The 22,778-nt window shown below is 42.7% G+C and overlaps 1 protein-coding gene across 5 annotated transcripts in view; it reads left to right on the forward strand.

Annotated features, from left to right (window-relative positions):
- Ppp2r2b (protein phosphatase 2 regulatory subunit Bbeta) overlaps nt 1–22,778 on the forward strand; it is a 419,132-nt gene that overhangs the window by 139,006 nt on the left and 257,348 nt on the right. For 2 of the 5 annotated variants that reach the window (XM_090331274.1, XM_090331276.1), the window contains exon 2: nt 7,831–8,024. The exons of 2 other annotated variants lie outside the window; for them this stretch is intronic. In XM_090331274.1, the coding sequence (XP_090187400.1) occupies nt 7,831–8,024 (194 nt within the window). Of the gene's footprint in view, nt 1–7,346; nt 7,428–7,830; nt 8,025–22,778 lie in introns of those variants that run through there. One more of the 5 variants, XM_090331278.1, reaches the window with a different exon arrangement.

Here is a 22,778-nt window from a genome sequence, read left to right on the forward strand (position 1 = left end):
CACCTTATGGATATGTTTTTGTCCATATCAATGATTATTTCTTTTAATTATCTTTAAGTGTTGTATAGAGGGGCTCTACTTCACTAGATTAGTTTATGTATATCAGCCATCTTGTTCAATGTGATGACTCATTGTCCTCCATCTTTCCCTGACTCAACCATTCCTCAAGTTAACTGGTTGCATTTTCCTCATGTGCATTGAATATTATGACTACATTCACCTTCTCTCTCCACAATTGGTTTGTTTGAATAAATTATATAATGTGCTTTGTTTTCTCTTGTTATTTTAACAACAACAACAACAACAAAAGCCTTGGCTTTGGGGCCAGGAGTTTGGCCTAGTGGTAGATTGTTTGCCTGGTATGCATAAAGCCCTGGGTTTTATTCCTTGGTATGACAGACAAAGAAAAAGCCAGAAGGTGTTGTGGCTCAAATGGTAGAGTGCTAACCTTGAGAAAGTTCAAGTTCAAGGACAGTGCCGAGGCCCTGAGTTCAAGCCCCAGGATGGGAAAAAAAAAAAAAAAGCAAACCTTGGCTTTTGGAAGCTACTTTCTTACCTTTCTTACAGTATTCTAGATGATTATTAACAATACTGGCAATGAGAAAAATGCAGGCATGGCTGGTGCTTTTATAAGGAATTCATTAAAATATTACTGCTCAGGATTTGACAGGAAAAAGCAGTTCCAGGCAGAAGTAAACTTGTAAACTGTCACAACCACATCTTTTAGGAAATGTACAAAGTAGGAGGTGCAGTTAAGGATTATGTTAATGTGTTCAGCACAGACACTAGCTTCTCTTAGCTTTACAGGACCTACCAAATTGGAACACAGGTTCTATTTCAGCCATGCTTGACCGATGGTATGTGCCATTCACTGGTTCCTTTAGATCCTAAGCCCTGGGGGAGGGGCAGTATCTTTGGGAATTGCTTCTGCTTTAGGGGAGTTTTGTAGCCCAACTCTTTACAAGAAAGTAGACTTGCAGGCCATTTCTAGATCAACTTCAGCCTTTGACTTTTGTGTGCAGACATATCACAGTTAAAGCAAATGGAATAATGTATAAGGGGATGGAGCTTTTCTGTGATGCCTTTTAGGTGACTGAAAATAAATGACTGACAAAATGTGGGGGGGAGGAGGAGAAGCATGCTGGAAGCTACTTCTCAAGGTACATTGTTTTCAGTCTTATATTCCATAATATAATCCTGTACACGATGGTGCCTCTGAGTATTGCTAACCTGGTTTTGGAAATTATCACTCATACCTCAGATACATAATGCAAATTAAAACTACATCTGGAAGGACAGCCTTAGAGAAATTCCAAAAATCACCCACATTAAAAATACCCAATGCTGTTTACCTTCCCTCTCACTGCATCTGTACCCCAAACTACCCAAGTGGAAGAGCTACCAAGGAAATCTATACAATGGATATTTTTGCATTTAGGCAAAGCAAGGGCAAGAGTAAGCTGACAAGAAAGCCTGAACATAGAGAAGAACAAATCCTTGAGAGTGGGGATGGCCTAGCATTCCTTACATTATCAGGTCTTGTGGGAACAGTGGTTCACAAGCCTGCCATGACCATTTCATAACCAGCCTGGAAGGGAATAAAGCATCAGATTTCCTCTCATGAATATGGCAAATCTTCATGAGAAAGGTAGGATTTTTTTTTCAGAGTTACTTAATATTATGGCAGCAGTTTGGTTGGCTGATAGAATGTTCTAGAATGGACTCAATGAAGGGACTTTGCATAGCTGATAGGGACAAGTGGAAAGACATTATTAGATGATGTGTTTCTACTAGTGTGGTTGTATATGTTTAAATCATAGCTCTCAAATTTAAAAACAGCTTGATTTCTATAAATTTTTTTAAAAAACTTACTTTTTCCACGGGAAATATTTTTCATGGCAGATTTTGAGGTATCCCTGAAAGTGGAAGACTAGCATGATATGCAAAACCAGCTCTCAACCATCAACACACCACCTTCTTAACCTAAAATTTTAATACCTGAATACTCAAGAGGAGGACCTTTTTTCCATATATTTTTATTGTAATTAATAGAAGGGTTATATTACATTCGCCAGATGGAAGGTGCATTACTTCATATACATTGATACCCTTTCTCATGTCTTGGTCCCCATTTCCCTCCCTACTACCGCCACCCTCATCTTGTTTTCCCCCCTTCCCTATCCAATTTCAAATAACCAAATGTGCATATATCCAATATATCAGATAACAAAGTGAAATACTGTAACAATATGAGATAACCAAGGGACAGCAAAAGAGATAAGAAATAACATAGTACATTAAGGACAACGATCACTCATTATATGGCTTTTGTTTCTATATCCTAGAGGTCCTTATGTATCTAGGTTTTGCTGTATTGCAAATGGAGGAGGACCATTTCCCATAAAAATCTATCAGAAGGCAAAATCTAAAATTGGTATACCACCATGAAGGCAAAGAGGTTTAGTTTCATTTTTTGTTTCTTGTTTTACCCTAAGTTAAATGCCATGTCAAAGGATCACTTGTATTCTGGCATTCCATGTTGTATATAGCATGTGCAAGAAAGAATGGCAAACGTGCTAGCAATTTGAGAGGTCCTCTTCTGCATAGTCAGCACATGACCTGGCTCAGAGGGAGGCTGTGTAGTTGTGACCAGGGATGACTCCAAGGACTTTCATGATTCCTCACTGGGGAAATGAGGCTAGATCTACTGACAGGTAAGATGAAAACCAATGGAGAACAAACTTTCATTCCTCCCATTTGCACAGCTCCTCATGGTTTACAAAGGACTGCTTGCCTGATGGTAACTTCTCATGTATGCAATGTCTGTTTGCTCATTAAGATGTGGATAGGTTGTAACGCTCAGGTTTCTAGGTCACTTCCGCACACATGGATGATTGATTTGCAATGCATCCCTCCAGTTCTCTGGGCATGAGATTTCCATGAAGCACTGGTGGGAGAAAGAAACTTCTTTTCAGTGAAGTCTGGCTCTGAGCCAAGCCTGGAGGAAGCACTTCCTTTACATTGTTTCTGAAGCCACCCCACAATCCTGTAAAGTAGTTGCCTTTGTTCTCTTCTGTTTTACAAATACAGTGACCCAGTGAGGAGAAAATTATTTTCCAAAGGTCAAGAAAAAAAATATACTCTTTAAATGAGCTGGGACATAAACCAGAACTGTCTGACTCCTAAAGCCTATATTAAGAATCTCAAGACTGTCTCAGGTCAAAGGTTTGAATAAAATTCTAGATGTTGAATGTGCTAATTGGACAGGATGAGCCTAACTGGGGGGGAGGGGCAGCTGGTGAATGTTGGGGGAGGAGGTTCATGACGAGGGTGATAGGAAAAGAATGCATGTACATGCTGTCATGATGAATTGGGTACCTTAAGAAGGCCACGTATTTGTAATTGGCTCTTTCTGTGTAAAGCACCAGCCTGAATTAGGTCAGCCATTCAGTGTCTTCTGCTGTACCCTTTGTAGCCTGTGGCCCCCTTTACATAAACTGTAAATTCCATAAGAGCTGAGCAAACTATATATCAACTGCATTGCCAAATTTCTATAGTTTCTTAGTATTGTCTGACATAGGGTCTGAGCATATGGGTTGAATTTTATTTGGTTAGATTGATGGCAAGAAAAGTAAACAAAGTAACAGCAACATATTTTCGCCATGCACTATCTCATTTAATCCTCCCAGCAACTTTATGAAACAGATGTTATCCTCTCTAATATATACATAAGAAAACCTATGCCTGAGAGAGAGCTTGTACCTTGATTGAGAACACAATCATGAGTGGTAGGAAATCAGCTTTGTCTGATATCTTAACATTATGCAATAATCTGCTATTTTATGATGCATGTCTTGCTTCGCTAAGAAAACTCAAGTTCTTCAGACTAGATGATAGAATTTAACCTCTGTGAAGGAAAGTACTCATTTTGTATTAGCTATATGCACAGCATCTAGAACAATCCTGGCATATATTGGGAGTTAAGTAAACTTTTTGACATACACACTGTAATGAATACGAGAATTATTTCCATACGAGTAGGAGTTGTGGCAACAGTGAGGGAGTAACAGAGGGGATGACTTTGACCAAATTACATTGTATACTTATATAAACATGTCAAAATGAAACCTCCTTTTACAACTGATCAATGATAAAGGATTATGAAAGGAAGAGATTATAAAATTAAAAACAGAAAATGTTTTCTCCTTCATGACGTGGAATGTAGGGTGTAAGGGGGGAAAAAAGAAAAGAAAGCTCCAATTGAAGCTAATTTTTTTAAATAGATTCCTTTTTGTTGTATATTTGTTTCAGTTCTTGCTCGTTTTCTTAGGGTGAGTAGAATATTAGTATAGTTTTGATTGGCATTTCATTTAGGGCTATGATATTTGTTATCCATTTGTATTTCTTTGAGAATTGTCTGTTTAATTCACTTGACCATTTATTAAGTGGATTATTTGATCTTTTCTGCTTATTTTTTGATTTGTCTAAATTTTGCCTATTGACTTTCATCCATTAAAAGATCAAGATTCTCTCTCTCAAAAAAAAGAGTAGGAGTTATAAGCTAGAAAATTCCAGGCTCACAATAGATAAATTTTGCATAAATTTTACTGAGAATAAAGGCATAAAACTAAAACATCTTGCCAAAGAAACTCAGCAACCTATTCCACTCAACAGCCATGTACTTCCATTCAACAAACACAATTAAGCATCTAAGTGGCAAACTCTTATTATTGAGAATATGATGAAAGTCTTTAACAGTGACAAGTCAACAAGCATTGTAAAAAAAAAAATAGAACATGAAAAGGATTGTAAAACATTGTGGGAACGGAAATCAGTAGTAGAGGTAGGACCGTGGACATGGAGAGGTCAAAGAATGCCTAAAATAGGATGAAAGGACACTGGGAATAGTATGAGACAGTGCCAGATGTATTGGGAAAAACTTGATGCATTGGAAGAACATATCAGTAAGACCTCTGAGGATTGGTCCATGTGACTCCTTATCATACCAGCATTACACAATTTGACTTTAATATTATAGCACACAGCCAATGACAGAAATCTTGGTTTCAGTTGGAGGAACTCATTGCTCCAAAGGGGGAAAAAAAAAAGTAATCATAGCAGAGAAACAATGAAGGCCACTTCATGAAAGAAAATCTATCTCATTTGGCTTCTCAGAACTTTGTGTGTGTGTGTGTGTGTGTGTGTTTTAAATAAATGGAGGAGGAATTTGGGGAGAAATGAGAAAGGGAAAATTTAGTAGCACTACACTATGGATTTATGGAGAGGACATTTCTGCCATTGGTGACAGTGGAAAATTCCTGCAGCTCAGCTTGGCCAGTGAACACCAAGCCTACTTGATTCATCACAAGCCTCTGTTCCAGTCCAGCCTCGGGAAACAAGGGGGAGACTTTGCCATCCTATCCCAAGGCCTGCTGTCATAACCCAGGACTGCTCCAACTGAAGACGCCCTATCTTCATATCATTCTGACACTCAAAGAAATGAGCTTGGATTTTGCTCTTCTTTCCCCTTAGGTCACATGCCAGTTTCCAAGGGAAACTGGGCTGTGAACCTACAGATGATGAAGTTTTGAAGCTTCAGTGATGCACAAAGATCATCATACAGAAGAGCCGAGGACACAGAATACTAATGGATTAATGACTCAGCTCGCCCTGGTCTTGATCTTAAATTTCACATGTAGATTTTGGTCATACAAAGTGTTCAACTTGACTGCCAGATGAAAACTGAAAGCTGAGAAGTCGAATTTTCACTCCAAAATTACATCAAGAAATACCTCTACTCTCTTTACCCTAGGAATTGCAGTCGCTTTATGAACATAGAGACAAATGCCATTTTCCACCTGTCAGATGCATCTAATTCTTCCTGGCAATCTAATGGCAATTCCCAACCTCCATTAAAGACTTGTTTTTCCCATTTTTTTGATCTTCAAATACTTCCTAAATTGTGTTAGCCGAAGCATTGTATGTATATAATTAACTTCCAGGTCCCTCTGGGCTCATCCAGCTAGACTTGTGAAGCTTAACTGAGCAAGACTTTCCGCTGATGTTACAGTGACACCCACTGAAATGAACACCTTCGACAAGAGGGATGTTTCTTTCTTCTCCCTCGGCCACCCCAAATTGTTTTTTTCTAGCCATTAAATGATTTTGGTTGATTCATAACAATAATGATCTCATTTTCTTTCAAATGCAGGAGTTGCAATTTAGGGAAATGTGGGTGGGGGGTGGGGGAGAGAAGGAAGTCTGTATTTTTCCTGATAGTTGAAGAAGACAAGCCTTTAAAAAAAAACTGCATTAATTGGCTCCTTGAAAGTCCCTCAGGGTGGCAGGAGTTCTCTGTGGGCCCAGGGCTCTCGTGTGCTTCCATGTGCCTTCCTTATGGAGATCAAGATAAAGGCGTTCCTGCACAAGCAAAAAGAAAGAAAGAAAAAGAACCAAGGGTCTGCAGCTGTTGGTTCAGCACGAAGTTCTCAGGGCTGAGGAGAGGGCACCTCTTCAGAATACGGATGGGATGGGATGCCATTCCAGGCCAGCTCAGCCCTGTGCGTGCGTCGGCCTGAGCAGACCTTGAAAGCTTGGTTGAACTCGGCTTCCTCCGGTGAGATGTGTGCCCTCTGGGAACTGTCTGTGACCGCCATGGTGAAATGGGCCATCGCCCTCCCCCATCTTCCTTCCACCGAGGGCCAGGACGCGGGCAGCCTTCCCCAGGCGTGGAGCAGCTCCAGGCCGCGCCCTTCCCCATCACCCAGAGAACCCCGTGCGTCCTGTGGGGGCTGAGCCGCGGAGACTCCAGTGTGCACCTCCAGCCTGTCCCAGAGGAACCTGTCCGCCGCCCCCCGCCCCGTGAGCCCGAATGCGGGGCAGGTATGCTGGGGAAGGCGCTCGAGCCTCCGGGGCTGGGTGGAGGGCCGCCCCGGCGTCCGTCTCCAGCCCCGGGCACGCTAGCTCCATCGCCGCCCAGATGCTCGCTGGCGGCCGCGTGCGCGCCACTGCCGCAGCCCGTGCCCGGGGCGGCGGCGGAGGGCCGAGGGGCCGAGTCCCCGGGCTGCTGACGCGGCTGGGAGGAGCCTCGCCTTGAATGCGCCAGCCGCCTCCTCCATCCAGCTCCTGCGGCGCGAGCGGCGGCGGCGGCGGCAGCCGGCGAGTGCGCGCGTGCGGGCGAGGGCGAGTGCGCTGGCGCCAGCCGCAGCGCCCGGCCCCGCTCCCCGCCGGCGTCCCCAGCCCCCAGTGCGCCGGCGCCGCCCTCTCGCGGGACCCCGCACCCTCACCCCACGCCAGGCCAGCTTGGATCGCGTCCCTTGCCGTCTCGCCACTGCAGCTTGCGTGCGGAAAGGCACCATTTTGTCGCGGCTGCCGGATCTCCCAGGGGGAGGGAGGCAGGAGGATCTCGATCTGATTTGATTTTGCTGGTTATTATTATTATTATTATTATTATTATTATTATTATCTCCTCCTCCTCCTCTTCCTCCTCCTCTTCTTCGGCGGCTGCCGCTTGCCCTTCGGAGCGGCTGCCAGCGAAAAGGAACCTGTTGGGCATCTCCAGCCGCCCGGCGTGTGAGCGCCTCCCCCCGGCGGGCGGACGGGCGGGACCCGACCCCTCGGGGGCCACCGCGCAGCTCGGCACCCGGAGGCGGCGCGGGGCGGCGCGGGCAGGCGCAGCAGCATCGTCGCTGGGAATTGGAGCTGAAGTGTGAGCGGCGCGGGCGGAGCCGCCGCAGCCTCGGAGAGCCCGAGCGGAGGAGGTGACAGCTCCCCTGGCCGGGTTTTTTATTTTGATTTTTCTCTCTCTCCGCCTCCCCGTCTCCTCCTCAGGCTCGGACCATGGTGCAGTCCCACCGGCTCCCCTGCCCCCCTCTCCTGTGAGACTGGCTGCGGGGAGGGATCATGGATACTTGTCTACCGGCTTCTGGTTCCCACGCAAGTAAGCCTGCTGTCAATGGAGGAGGACATTGATACCCGCAAAATCAACAACAGTTTCCTGCGCGACCACAGCTATGCGACCGAAGGTAACGCCGCCAGCCCGGCCGCATTCCGCCGCTGGGGGCCGGGTTGCAAGTTGCGGATCGCTGGGCTTTTTGCGCTCGCTCCGGGCCGTTCCGGGCTCGGTGGCCCGGTCTCGGCCAGGGCCCTGGGGCTGGGGCGGGGACCCGGGCTCGGTTCGCAGGGCGGCTGCCCGGGCGCCGCACATCCCGCCGGACTCCGCCGGGGCCAGCCCTGCCCTTCAGCAGCAGGTGGACCCGCGGCGCCCCGGGGACTGGGATTAGGCTTTTCAGGGCGCGGCTCCTTGCTGGACAGATGACCCCCGAGAAGGCAAATCGCCCTCATCCTCTCCCCCCACCCCCGCCCCGAGACGCTGCTCCCAGAAGGGAGGGGTCCCGCCGGGCCCTCCCCGGGCGCAGCGGTGTGGTGTCTCCTCGGTGGTCGTCGCCGGGAGGGCATGGCTTCGTCTCTCTAGCTCTCTGGCCTCCAGGTCACTTGCTCAGACAAACCCCCAAAAGGCCCTTGGCAAAAAAAAAAAAAGGACGAGCCCCTCCTACAGCCTCTCCCCCACCCTCCCCTGCAAGTCAATGCACAAGAATTTTTTTTTTTTTAAAGAAAAGAATGAAATGGAAAAAGAGGTAGCTGGGGAAATGGTGCTCCAGCGGCGAGTGAACGGGGCTGACACGTGGGGAGAGCTACGCGATCGGTGGGGCCTTTTAAAAAATCCCCATTATGAATTCTGCAGCAGTAGTTTCTGCTGAATCAACAGCCAGCAGAAAGCGAGAGGGTTCAGCAAGCTGAGCTTTGCCAAGAGATGCAATTGTCATCCCTCTCCACCAGCTTGTTCTGATATTAGCAGAAGTGCTGTGCAGGCAGGCAGGCAGGGAAAGAAAAGTCAGCAGGTGTGTGTGTGTGTGTGTGTGTGTGTGTGTGTGTGTGTGTGTGTGTGCTGTGACTACAGACATTTTATTCAAATGAGAAAACTTTTGCATTTTTGCTTCCCATTCTACCTGCAAGGCCTTGAGCCTTGGCCGCACATAGAAAGTCTTGCATGATCGTAGACAGAGCTGTATCCTCAGGAGAAAATAGGTGTGAAAAGGTGGGGGGACAGATTAAGAAAATGGTACAAAGCACACAGGATGCTTGTTCTTACACTCAAAGGTGAAAATTGGTTTAACATCTAATCAAATCAATAGGCTATTGCAGAGGTGTGATGGGGGAGGGGAAAAGTTCAAGCTCTAGAGAATATTTAAAAAGACATCACAATCTGGGACTAAAGGTGGCATCTTCTGTAAATAGATCTGGAAGTTTGGGATAGGAGGAACACTCAGTGCTATTCATCCTCGTTACTAAAGAGCATGAAGTTTAAGATGTCCCTGGTGTTAGATGAAGCAAAATTGCCAGCTCTGGCCTCCCAGGAGCTTGGGGGAGGGAGCTTTTTCTGACATAAAGCTCATAGTGAGTACCTTGCTTGCTGAATGCATGTTTATTTGTAATTCAATTGTCAGAGGTTCCTCTTCAGTCTTTGTGCTTTGTCACCGAGTCAGGGACCAAATAGCTATGACTAACCCTGTGTGTGCAGATGACACCCACTGGAGAAATTGGCCTTGAGAGTGTTGGCTTTGGGGAAAATCTGTTTATGATCATAAAGCAAGAGAACTTACCGCCTTCAGGTTTGCTTTTATATTATGTTATCCAGGCAAAGGACACTTACTAAGCTGAGAAGATGGCCAAATGGGGCCAAGTCATAGGAGTATCATTTATGGAGGGATGACATTGATCAGGTGTCACTGTACCCATAAATTGACAAGTGGTTCATTTGAAGGATAAAAGAAAGGAAAAGAAAAAAAAAATCAAGAGCTGGAGGTGTGTGGCTCAAGCTGTAGACATAGGTTGCCTAAGAAGTATTAAGGCTCAGAGTAAGAAATCAGTTAAAGTTTTTAAAATTCTGTATTACTTCCAAGTACTACACTTATTCTTATTTTATCGCTTTATGCGCTTTTCTGATATGTAAAAAAATAATTAGCCTCTCAGATCTTTCTTTAATCCTGGTAAAGGTATGGCCAAGGGGGAAAACAAATAGAACTCACTGTGTAAATACCAGAAAATGGGCAGAACAAATTCTGTGGTCTGGATCTATTTCTACCAGGGCACATCCATCCTAGCCAGTAAGGTGAGGTGATAATCACCACCCCTCAGATGAACACCTGAGGAAATGCTTCCATACCGTTGGCAAGCTCCAGATCCAGATACTCCTGTGAACAGTCTCTTTCTCTCCCTCTCCCCCCCCTCTCTCCCCCCCTCTCTCTCTTTCCTTGAATACTTCTACCTGTACAGATACAGCAGGCTGGATTTTTTTTTTCAAATTCTCCTTCACATTTGTCTCTATTTTTTTTTTCTTCCCCTTGCTCAGATCATTTCACACTGCAGTATGCTATTTAAAGCTGAAAGGGTTTTGCTGTGTAGTTAGTGTGAAGGACTCTAAGCTCAATTTGCATTGTAAGTGCTAGCTGCAGGCATGTTTACCCTAAGCATTTCTCTCCTTCCTCCTCTTTCTCCTTTTCTTTAAAAAAAAAATGCTGGCTGCACATTTGCTTAAAGACATTAAGACAATTCCAATGACTGTTTTTTTCATATATGTTTATTGTAATTAATAGAAGGGTTACATTATATTTGCCAGATAGGAGGTGCATTAATTCACATACATTGATACCCTTTTTCATGTCTTGGTCCCCATTTCCCTCCCCCCCACCCCCAATGACTGTTTTATTTTACATTTTGAACATTCAACTTATTGCCTCCCTCCACCTTTCCCTATCATTTTTCCTTCCCTAAAGTTAACACCTTTGGCATCTTCAATTTTCCAAGCTTTGTGCTAGCCTTGTCTATTGTAACATTGCTATCCAAACCCTGTTAAGTGGGGGTGCTAACTGATGTAACACAGGTCAGGAGATGTTAATAATTTACCAAGGTCACCATGCAGTGATAATGTAATCTTCAGACTCAAGACTGTTTGAAGCCCATGTGCTTCTATGAAGTTCTGTGCTGCTTGGTCCTCTTTTAGCTGTCTGCTTTTACCAGAACGATCACAAAGGTTTTAAGTGTGACTGGAGTTGAATTCTTCCAAATTCAAATTGACAAATGTCTATAGGGCTATATATGGAGCCCTGGAATGACTACAAACTACCACCTCGATAATTCCACTGGCCTTCTGAGACAAGAGGCTCAAGGATTCCTAGGCAAGGATTTTCTCCCATCTCTCTATGGATATTTTCCCTCTGTCTTTTTAGGTTTCTGTAAGAGCTTCCTAAAACCTTCTCTCCATAACAGAGTCATTTTCTAGGTTAATCTTAACACTGTCAAGTAGAGACACAGAATAGTCACAGAAATGTGGTGTTTTAAAATAACTATTCTGTTCTATTCTTTTGGCTATAAAATGGAAACAGCAGTAGAATCTGTGTCTTGAGAAGAATGGAGAAACCTCTAGGGATACTATCTAATATAAATCAGACTCCAAAGCCAGTGTAGTATAGCTTGCCTATAATCCCAGCTGTGGGAGCCTGTGGGCCTGAAGATGAGAGTTCCAGGCCAGCCTAGGCAAGATACTATTAATTATATAAAATAAAATTCAAGATTAAACAAAAATAGGTTGGGAGCATATCTCGACAAAATTCAAAACCAAAAAAGGTAACTACTGGAATTCCTAACGCAATCACTTGAGCTGTGTTACATACTAAGCATGCCCTTTTTCCTTCCTTCTTGCCTGAGATGGCCTTGAGGGGAAGGGACATTGAAAGTAGAGGAGTGGTCACTGAAAACCTACTACCAATCTCCTTTTACTTAGTCACTAGTGATGGATCTTGTCATTCAGTAATTTCCTTAATGTACTTGCTAATTCTGCTTGGTCACAAATAAGTTCCATCTTTCTTCAGAGTCCTTACTAAGCCTATCCTGTATACATTCCAATAGGACGCTGGTCTCTGTTTTCAGGAAGCTTTCCATCTAGCAGGGAAAGTAGAGACATTAGGCAAATAATTTTGCAAGTAAATAAATAGCTACCCATTGTGTTGTGTGATATTCAGGCAAGGCACATGTGCCTTGAGAATATACAAAGAATATGAAAAGCAGGTCTAGTTTAGATCAAGTTTCAGAGAAAGAATCTCAGGCCATAATTTAAGGTGAGAATTCAAACAGCATTTCTAAAGTAAGACGAGATTAAGAAATTTTAGATAGAAAATGGTCAACAGATACAAAAAGTCATAGATTCAGAGAATGGAAAGGTGATTATTGGGGGAGGGGAAGGAATCAAAGGAGATTAGAACCTGTCGTTTAATGCAGAAGGATTAAGACAGTGATAGATAAATGATAGAAATATGATAATCCAAGTATAAAATTTTAGCAGGAAAATTCCAAGTGATCTATAGATATTCACTATTTTCTGGGATATTAGGGTTTGAACTCAGGGTCTTCTGCTTGGTAGACAGAGGCTCTACCACTTGAGACATTCCCCCACCCTTTCTGTTCTATTTTTAAGGTAGACTCAGAGTTTTTGTAGGGCTGGCTTGGACTTTAATCCTCCTAATTTTTTTTTCTTTTTTGGCTTGAGATAGGGAGCAAAATAATATTTTTCCCAATCTGGCCTTCAACTCTTCTCCCAATTCCCACTTATCTAGTAGCTGGGATTACAGGTGTAAAACCCCTTTGCCTCAGTAAATTGCAGACTGCTTGAAATTTTTTATAATATTGGGGTGAAAAGACACAGAAATATTTAGGGAATAAATTATGTTGAACCTCATTGACCACAAGGAATTTGGGATTTATCCAAAGATAGATCGAAAGCCATTACAAATTTTTGATCAGAGAAAAAAATGTGATCAGAAATTCTGCGTGTGTGTGTGTGTGTGTGTGTGTGTGTGTGTGTGTATTCACGCTGGTCCTCGGACTTGAACTCAGGGCCTGAGCACTGTCCCTGAATTTTGTTTGTTTCTTTGTTTGCCAAAATGCTAGCACTCTACCACTTGAATCACAGCTCCACTTCCAGCTTTTTAATTGGAGATACAAATCTCACAAACTTTCCTACCCAGGCTGGCTTTGAGCCATGATCCTCAAACCACAGCCTTCTGAGTAGTCAGGATTACAGACATGAGTTACCAGCACATGGCAAGGTTTTGGGTTGTTTTTTAAGAGCTTAGTCTGGCTGCTGTGTAGGTGAAATTAGAGGGCCGAGGAGTATGAAATAAAGAGAAATGAAAGTGGAGGAGCTAACCAATTGGCAGTGCTGATATCTTTGGATGGTGGTAGTGGTGAAGATGGAGAGAAAGAACGGCCTGAATGTGAGATATGTTATAGAGAAAGGCTGTAACTGTGACAGACTTACTGTAAGTGACAGGTCGGGGATAAATGGAAAAGGTTGTGTCAAGTATGAATCCCAGGATTTTCTCATAAGAATGGCTGCCTGAGAGGCTTTGTCAGGGAAGCAGAAAGCAGATTTTGGAAGTTGAATATGTCTGGGAGACATCTGGCTTCACAGTAGCACTCCAGAGTAAGCATTTGCATATCTGGGTCTGATGCTTAAAAGAAAGCCCTAGAAATGACATATAAAATCAGGACTGGACATCACCAGTGTCTTAAAGGCTTTTAAAACTATGAGAATAAATGAGATGCTTAGGGAAAGAACATTGTAGAGCAAAATTGGAAGCAGTGAATGAGCAATGACAAAGGAACTGATGTGGGCTTAGCATAAAGAAATTGGAACAAAAATGTATTTCATAAGCGTCTTGGTAACCACGACTAAAATCACTCAGATAATGACAGTTGGCCATTTCTTAGCAATTCGGTAAAATAGGAAGAATCCAGTGTCAGAGGAGTTGAGTTTAGAGGGTCTTCAAAGTTGAGATGGGCGTGTCCTGTGAATGCTGCAGCGCCTTAGAAGGCTGCTAGGCAAGAAGTACTGGTTTCATCCCCTCCCCTCCCCCAACCCACATACCAAGTAAATGGAAAGCTATGATGAAGTAGTCTACTAAGGTGCATGACAATGGTTTCTAAAATGAAGTTTCTGGGAAGGCTAGGGAGAAATAAAAGGAGGTTGTGTCCTCAGATGAAGGGAGAGCCACCTCTGGTTCTGTAAGTTGCGTTGGTATTTGTATGCAAATACTAGATCCTCGTATTGCAATGCATATGGATGAGTCTTTGAGCTCTCCCAGAAACCTGAAATGGAAGGTGGGAAGAAGCTGCCTTATACTATTGTAAATGACCTTTCTGGAAACGGGAAATGTTCTGCTACTCAACATAATAAGCAGAGTGCATTGAAAATCACTAGCAAGTCTTCATTATTAGAATCAAGATCCCAAGGGGTAGTCCCAAGCTCTTTTATGAGTGCTGGTCAGAAATGTACTGATGAACCTGGGGTGAATAATATTAGGCCTGTCCTGTCAAAATATTGGTAATTTTCCATGAAAAGAGCACAGCTGTAGACTGACATTCCTAGACTCTGTCATTTGCATTTAAGACAGGAAAGGTCTAACTTAGACCTTTTAGCTGAGGGAAGGCAACTGAGGTATTGTGATAATGTCTGTGTTATAGGCATTTTCCAAGGTATTTCTCATATTCATCTCATCTCCTGCCAACAACTGAAAGAAGGGTCTCATATTAGCCCCATTTTTTTCCCCGAATACAAAGAATCAGAGAAATGTAATAAACATACCTGTATTGAAAACATACTTGTTTTAAATGGCATAGTTCAATTGGAACTCAGAACAGGCTGGGCTCTGGGTAGCTGCTCTCTTACTCTTTGAGAGGATCCATTGAGGGCAGGTGAGATAGCACCTTGATGTCCACTCAGTATTGCTGAATTTACTACATCCACCTTTTTCCAGCCTTTCCTATCATGTAACCAGGAAGGAAGGAAGCCAGTCCCTCTAGCTTGTGTTTCCCTATAGATTGCCTCTACTCTGTCATAAGCACTAGGTAGAATTTTAAATTACCCTTTTCAGTGTTATTCATCCCCTTGGCAAAGCAGTTCACAAGCTGGGAGTCTCACTGTGCCATCTTGATACCCATTCTGCAGGGTGATGGTTGTTCCTATCCCTGCCTGGATCACAGCAGGAGTGGACAGAGGTGGCTGTTTGATAGTAAATGCCTCCTTTCACAGAAATGTGGAGGGTGTCTGAGGCCTTGTTACCGAAGCCAGAATTACTTGCTATTTCTCTCAATCTCCACTGATACGATGACTTTTCTTTCATCCAACTTGCCATCTTCCCTACTAGATTTCCTTCTGCCTATCCAGGAGAATACTAGCATCTGGCTGGAAGTCAGTTCAGATATAACTCTCCCATTGAAAGCACAGATTATTTTGAAAAGGCTACTAAGGGCTTTGGCATCAATAACTCAGGAACCTTGAATTCTTATGATTCAGGATCACTGTGGAAAGAAGACTGATAGCAATAGAGGTGAACATGTAGAATCCATAGAAAACCTGTTCTTATCCATTGCTTTCATTGGAGAAAGATGCGATAGTGATTAGCCATTAATACATATAATCTATTAAATAACACTGAAGTTATGTTATTGACACAAAAGAAAGACTATTTGCTTTTCAAAAGCAATACTCTTTTAAGTCAATATGTAGACAAAGGGTTCACTTTCGCCTAAGAGTTCAAAAGTGATCAAGGAGAAAGTGGTGACTTAGAATGCACATCAGAAGGCTTGGGCAGAATTCTCAGTCCCGCCTACTGTAATGAGTTACTTTTGCTTTCTCTGAGCTTCCATTTCCTAATCTGCTAAGGAGATGGGAAATGGTGGGGGAGACACATGCTCTCTGTAGATTTTTCCAGTTCCATACATCTAGGATACTTTGTTTGTATATGTAGTCTGTGGCGACTCTGGTATGTTCTGACAATGACCTTGGGCTTGGGTGTGGAACTCGGGGACCTCGGGTAGAGAGGCTCTAAAGGGCCCCAGAATTCCAGGTCTGACTGTACATACTGAAAGGTCAGATCATACTTCTGGCAAGAAAGCTCTGGTGCAGCCAAGAGGTGGAGCCAACCAGGGCACCATTTCTTTGCCAAAAGCTGCTGCAGATGGAGGAGCCAGGCTGTCTGGGCAGCCCATGACTTTGAGAGAAGCCATTTGGCAAAGTTGTTGGCAGGAGCTGCCTTGCAGCATGAATACTGGAGAGGGTCCTGGGCTGGAGGGAAGCGGGGATAAAGCAAAGGTGGCTGGTGGAACAAATAACCATCTGCTGAGCAGAGTGCTGCTCGTCTTGCTGTGCTGACAGGGGAGAAGTCAGTGCCAGTCATGAGACTCAGCTCTCCATGACAGGATCTGACAGGCACAATCACATCCCTCCTATCCCCACCCCCAGCCGAGGCTCATAAAGCCTCTATGAAATCAGGACAGCCTCAGGACTATCCACTGTTACGAAGTAGAGAACTCACAATAAACATTTACTGTATGGGATAGGCTGAGGGGTGTTCCGAACTCTTTAGACTATGGGCTGAGTGACACTGTTCTCTCAATTAACCCTGGTGGCCTGAGCCAGTGCTGTATTTTCCTCTGCCTCCTCTGAGGTGGCCTTAGTGGGGGGAGGCAAAGCCTGCCTGGATCTTGCCCAACCCAGGCAAATTTTTCTTCTGCAGCCTTAGATCAACTGGACCATCTTGTTGAATATTTCTCAGCAACAAAAATATGATAAGGGCTGCAGAAGCATGTTGTAGCTTAAACATGAGAATTCAGTGAACACCAAAGACTCCCTCTCATCCATGTATTTGGGATCAGTGGTGGACAGTGCATTAGAAGCAGTTAAAACAAAGAATATTGACATATCTATATATATTTTAAACAGTAGTCATTAATTTTGATCCAAAGCCTAATGAATAAAAGATGCTTTATCTGATGATTGTGGGTGAGTTAATTTTTCTTGCACAAATAACACCCCAAATGATCAAAAAAATCATGCCCAGTGTTTATTTACTTGAGATTGAATGAGGGATTACATACCCCACAAGCAATCTTACCACAGATTTTTATACTTCTCTTCCAGTTGGGTCTACAACATTTAATTTAGTAGTTGCTTGGCATCTTTTGGAAGCATCAACTTTCAGATGAAATAGTCCCTTTCCTCTTTTCACACCATCTCTTTCCATCACCTCCCATGACACTAAAGGTAACAACACCAAGAGGCTTGGGGATAAACACACTGATTCTCAGGAAACATGCAGCTAGCCAGAAGTATAAGTGGGCATATGAGCCTGCTGATAGACTCCATTTATAAAGTATACTATTGGTCCATGTTAGAGGAAATGCAAGGTATGTTTTCATTCCGAGAACCAGCTAATTAGAGGTCTGTTATGCGAGATTCTAGTGTATTTATATGAAAGAGAAGAGTTACTATATTAATACAGCTCTCCATAGGGCACAATTGGGTTAAACACTCTGAATCTAATATAGAAATAGATTACTGATATCTATACGTATCATTTATCTGCCAATTTATGGCTAACATTTATCTGTTATCTATCATCTATCTACATATACTCTATTGTGTATTTGGGGGTCTATCTGTGGTACCTTTTTAACTATACTACCATCCTATGCTATATCCATGATATAGGGGTGTGTATGTGGGTATGTTCATTACAGCAATTCTGAAAGGTATGTATAATTGAAGCTGGATTCGGTGAAACTTTTAGGCCTTTGCTGCTACTATTTATCTATCTCTTAGTACAGTGCTGGTAAACAGCACTCATTCATTACTTATTTATTGAGGAAATGAGGGAAAGATGACCTGAATTTCTACTGTATTTATGATAAAACATAGGTGTAGGGAAGTAGTATGATCTATATACCATCAGCCAACAGCAGACACAGCACCTAAAGGTAGATACCTCTGACACAGTGTGTCTTAGGACAAATTTAGGTATATTACAGTAATTTCCATTCTATGCTGCTCCTGAACATTTTCTTTGGAATCTATAATGCCCTTAGAATAATCTAATAGGATGAACATTTGGTATTCTCTCTTTTTTTGCTTATGTGAATATTCTGTTTCAGAAAAGCTTGTCCTGAAGAGGGCCAGATAACTAACTACTTGTTCTTTATCTCTCTCCCACCTACTCAATTCTTCCATTGTAATTCTGGGCATGCTTATGTTCTAGTAAAATTTATCTACAAAATAAGGTGGCAGCTGGAAGACAAATTTGCTCTACTTTATTAAGGTCAAAAGATAGTGAATTGTAGGCAAAAGTATGGCCTAGTGGTAGAGTGCCTGCCTAGCATGCATAAAGCCCTGGATTCGATTCCTCAGTGACATATACAGACGAAGCTGAAAATGGTGCTGTGGTTCAAGTGATAGAACAGTAGCCTTGTAAAAGCCCAAGGACAGTGCCCAGGCCCTGAGTTCAAGCCCTAGACCTGGCATACACACACACACACACACACACACACACACACACACACACACAGATACTAAATTGTGAGTGGTCGAAGGAAGTGCTACAAGTGAGCTTAGCAGGCCAGAAACAGTTAAGTGGGGCCATTGAAATGTAGAGAATGGTTGGAGAGGCTTTCCCTATTGGAGAATGGAATGTTGTATGATGTTTAGAGACAACGGTAAGCCTGGAAAATGGACGCTAGTTGAGGAAATGAGCTGGAGATGTTCGATAGAGTCCTTCCGTTTATTCACACAACAGTCATTCTTAAAATATTTATGATATACTAGGCACTGTGCTTTTCAAGATCCTAGTGTGGTGGCACATCTTGTGGCACATAGTAGTTTACCAACACAGGCAGAAGATGCTGTGTGCCAGGCTCCATAGGATGACAACTGTCTCAAAAGACGAATAACTCAGAATATCACCAGAGAGAGATCCTACTGTCATAAAGCTATATATTCTGTTGGGAAGTTACACAGGACATAAACACGAGAATGGATATGAACATAAATCTTTTAAAATACTGAGTAGGAAAGTAAGGATGACATGAGAGAACAAAGTGCATCCACTCTGATGAATATTCAGACTGTAGTAGAAAGCTTAAGAAAGAAAATCAAATTAACCTCTAGCTCAAGATATAATTAACATGAACAGTTTTAACATTTTATTCCAGGGTTTGTGTGTGTGTGTGTGTGTGTGTGTGTGTGTGTGTGTGTGTGTGTGTGTGAGAGAGAGAGAGAGAGTGTGTGTGTGTGTGTGTGTATTATATGTGTATTGCCTGCGTGTGTGAGAGATTGCACTATACAAATGGTTCAATGATAGAATTGTTTATAAAAATAATTTGTTTGCTTCTGGCCTAACAAATGAAACACACTCTACAGCTTTCTATAGCTGAATCATAATTTACCAGCCACTCTAGAAGTGTATATTATTTATTTTCAGTTTCTGCTTTAGTCATTATAGAAGAATGAGTTCAAATCATATCTTTAGGGTTTTGTGTTGTTCATTTTGATTGGTTATGGGCTTAAACTCAGGCACTGCCCCTGAAATCTTTTGCTCAAAGCTTTGAGTCACAGCTCCACTTTCAGTTTTCGAGTAATTAAATGGAGATAAGGGTGTCACAGGGACTTCTCTGCCCAGGCTAGCTTTGAACTTCAATCCTCAGATCTCAGCCTCCTGAGTAAATAGGATTATAGGCATAAGCCAACAGCACCTAACCTATTTGTTACAACTGTTCAGAAGCATGGGTCACCAGGTTAAATGATATGAGCAAATTTCAAGATGTTAGTAAACTGCTTTCTGAGACAGCTGTACCGAGGAAATAACTGTACTTTCTATGTTCCTTCTCCATCATTGTTCGGCCTATATTCTGCCTCCATTTTGCAATGTCACAGATTTCCAGTCCACCTCAGCAGAACTCAGGAAAATGATCCACAAAGACAGAACCATTGAGTTTAATTTGATTCCTCTAGCCTTGTCCCTCTCAGAGTTCCAGATGCTTTCAATCTTTCTGTGTGAGGGGAGGCAGGCTCAATTCTCAGCTTGTGCCGTTTTGTTTTTGGGTGAGTAATTTGATCCTGGGGATTCAGCTGGCCTCCTATGTTAGATAAAATTACTTTCATGGTTCCAGGGCATCATTGGTAGGTGAGTTTATGGAACCTGGTGACACAGAAATGTTAATTTTTTTCCAAACTGTTAAGTAGCTAACTTCAAAGAATGATTGACCAAGTATAACAACCAGTGTGGTTGCTTAATGAGCTAACCTCGCATGGGGTATAAATGTAACATTTCTGAAAGCTGTTGATTGTTGTTGCTAGTAATATTACGTATTGCTGAATGCAATTGAAAGTCAGACAATGCCAAAAAATAAGACACTCTACCTATCACCATCTTAAGAGTTCTAAACAGTTCTAGTTTTCTCCAGAAAGGGATCCCCTGGTTTAATATACAAATCTTACTACTTAAGTCTGAGATTGTACTCTTAGTGAGGGGTTTTGACTTTACTTTCAAAGTTATATTGGCTGTCTGCAGTTCAACCATTCTGGTAGATGACAGTTGGAAGTCAGTTTCAAGTTTTAATTTATTTGACTTGGGTATTTAGAAAGTTTCTCCTTCTAAATTCTTTTGAAAGCCCAACATAAGAATAGTAGGTTGTCTGAGACATTATTTAACTTTTTTTTGTGGGGGGGGGGCATTCAGTCATGGGATTTGAACTCAGGGCCTGGACACTTGCTGAGCTTTTTTGCTCAAGGCTAGCATTATCTTTGAGCCATAGCACCACTTTCAGTTTTCTGGTGGCTAGTTGGAGGTAAGGATCTCACGGACTTTCCTGTCCCAGCTGAGTTTGAACCATGATCCTCAGATCTCTGCCTACTGAATAGGATTACAAGCATGAGCTATCAGTCCCTGGCCATTATTTAATTTTATAAAGTATTAAAAGTTGATACACAATGTATGACCTATTCAGAACACTAGAGGATGGATGGATGAATGAATGAATGCATGATGGATGATGGATGATATATAGATGGATGGACAGACAGTTGGGTATACGTATAGATACTTGTGGTGGTTACTTAGCAGCCCAGTTACCTTCCCAAAGAGTTACAGTGCTAAAGTGTTTTCTAGAAATACTAAATTTGGGGAAATTCTATCACAGTTTGCTTCTCATCCCTTCCACTTCTGTCTTGAAGGCAAGGTGGACAGGAATGAGAATCTTAACTAGGGTTAATCTACGGCTCATTTTCCCTGAAATCAGTCAATGGTGCTCATTTAAAAAGAGGAAGTAGAGGGTTCGTCCTTGCTCCCTAACGGAAGGAATTGGAGCAGTTTAGGCTTTCCAGAAGACATCTCCTATAGAAACTAATCTCTAATTCTTTCTCCAGTCCCATTGCAAGGCCAGAGATTAAAAAAAAATTGCTAAGGTCTTGCCAGGATCTGAACTCTGCTCTGTGGTAAAAATGAAGTCTGTCTGATCATCCGATTGGTGCTCTGCTGCCAAGACTTACTCAGTTCTTAAGCTTCCTCAGCACAATCGGAGATGGAAATTTTCCGATCAGAATTTTCCCTCTCAAGTCTTAGAAACTTGAATTTGAGCCTGCCAGGCAAGCCAGGTCTTTTTCCAGTTACTTGACAAATGGGTGGCCTTTGCATCACTCATCTGGGTGGCTGTGATGTAGACATTGGCACACACTGAAAGGCTGTACTTTTCTTTAGTCTGTTTCCTGATTTCTTCAGTGCTTATGAACCTTAATGTTTCCTGCTTGTTCCTTCTGCTCAGTGACCCTGTGCTGGTTTCTGCCTTTGTTCTTTTCTGGGGCCTTCTGGCTTTGCAGTGATCACGTTTCTTAATCACTACAATCCTATGAGCTGTAAAGACTACCATGATAGTATTTAGATACAAATGTGAGAACTGAGTTCTGAGGTTAGCCAGCCAGCCTGAAAGACGCAGGTACTGCACATTATGTCCCTCATAGGACAGACACCCCTGGGAGGCAGGGGCTACAGCTTTGCTTCTTTAGTTTACCCTGCATAGGACCAGGCAGTTCTGGGAATCATCAGGCAGGTGATTAGCAAATGGTTTTTGAATTTGAGAGTAGATCCATAACTTCTCTGCGTGTAGAAGAACAGCCAATTACCTGGATTCTTTGCTTGGGAATTTCAAATTGTAGATTCCTATAAAGATGGTAAATCCAGATCTTCATCTCAATTAAAGTTTAATGATACAATTCAATATACATCTGTGAAAATGAAGCTAGGTAAATTGAGGGGATGAGTGAGATTGGGAGAGATGAGGGAGAATGATGGAAGGAGTGACTTTGAGCATGTATTTACAAACTGATAGGCTCAATTGAAACTATGTACAACTACTTAAGGATAAAAAAGATATGAGACATAAAAATGTGCTATGTGATTTCCGTAATCATGTTGAATTTCTATTGACTAATTAAGGGCATACGCTTTACTTATTTTGGCTTTCTTTTTCTGGTCCTGGATCTTGAACTCAGGGCCTGGGAACTGTCCCTGAGCTTCTTTTTGCTCAAGCCCAGAGCTCTAGTACTTGAGCCATAGCACCACTTCCAGCTTTTTCTAAGAAGTTTATAGGAGATGAGATTTTCATGGACTTTTCTGCTTGGGCTAGCTTTGAACTGTGATCCTCAGATCTCAGCCTCCTAAGTAGCTAGGATTACACCAGCACCTGGCTTTTTGTTCTGGCCTTTTTATTTTTCAGTTAATATATATTTATGAGGTAGTTCCACTGTGATATGTCCATACATGCACATAGTGTATTTGGAATAAATTCTCTCCTTCTACCTTGTTCCCATTGTTCCTATACCTTCCTCCCATTTT

Source organism: Megascapheus bottae, chromosome 4 (genome assembly GCF_031878675.1).
Source record: "Megascapheus bottae isolate mThoBot1 chromosome 4, mThoBot2.hap1, whole genome shotgun sequence".
Taxonomy (NCBI): Eukaryota; Metazoa; Chordata; class Mammalia; order Rodentia; family Geomyidae; genus Megascapheus; species Megascapheus bottae.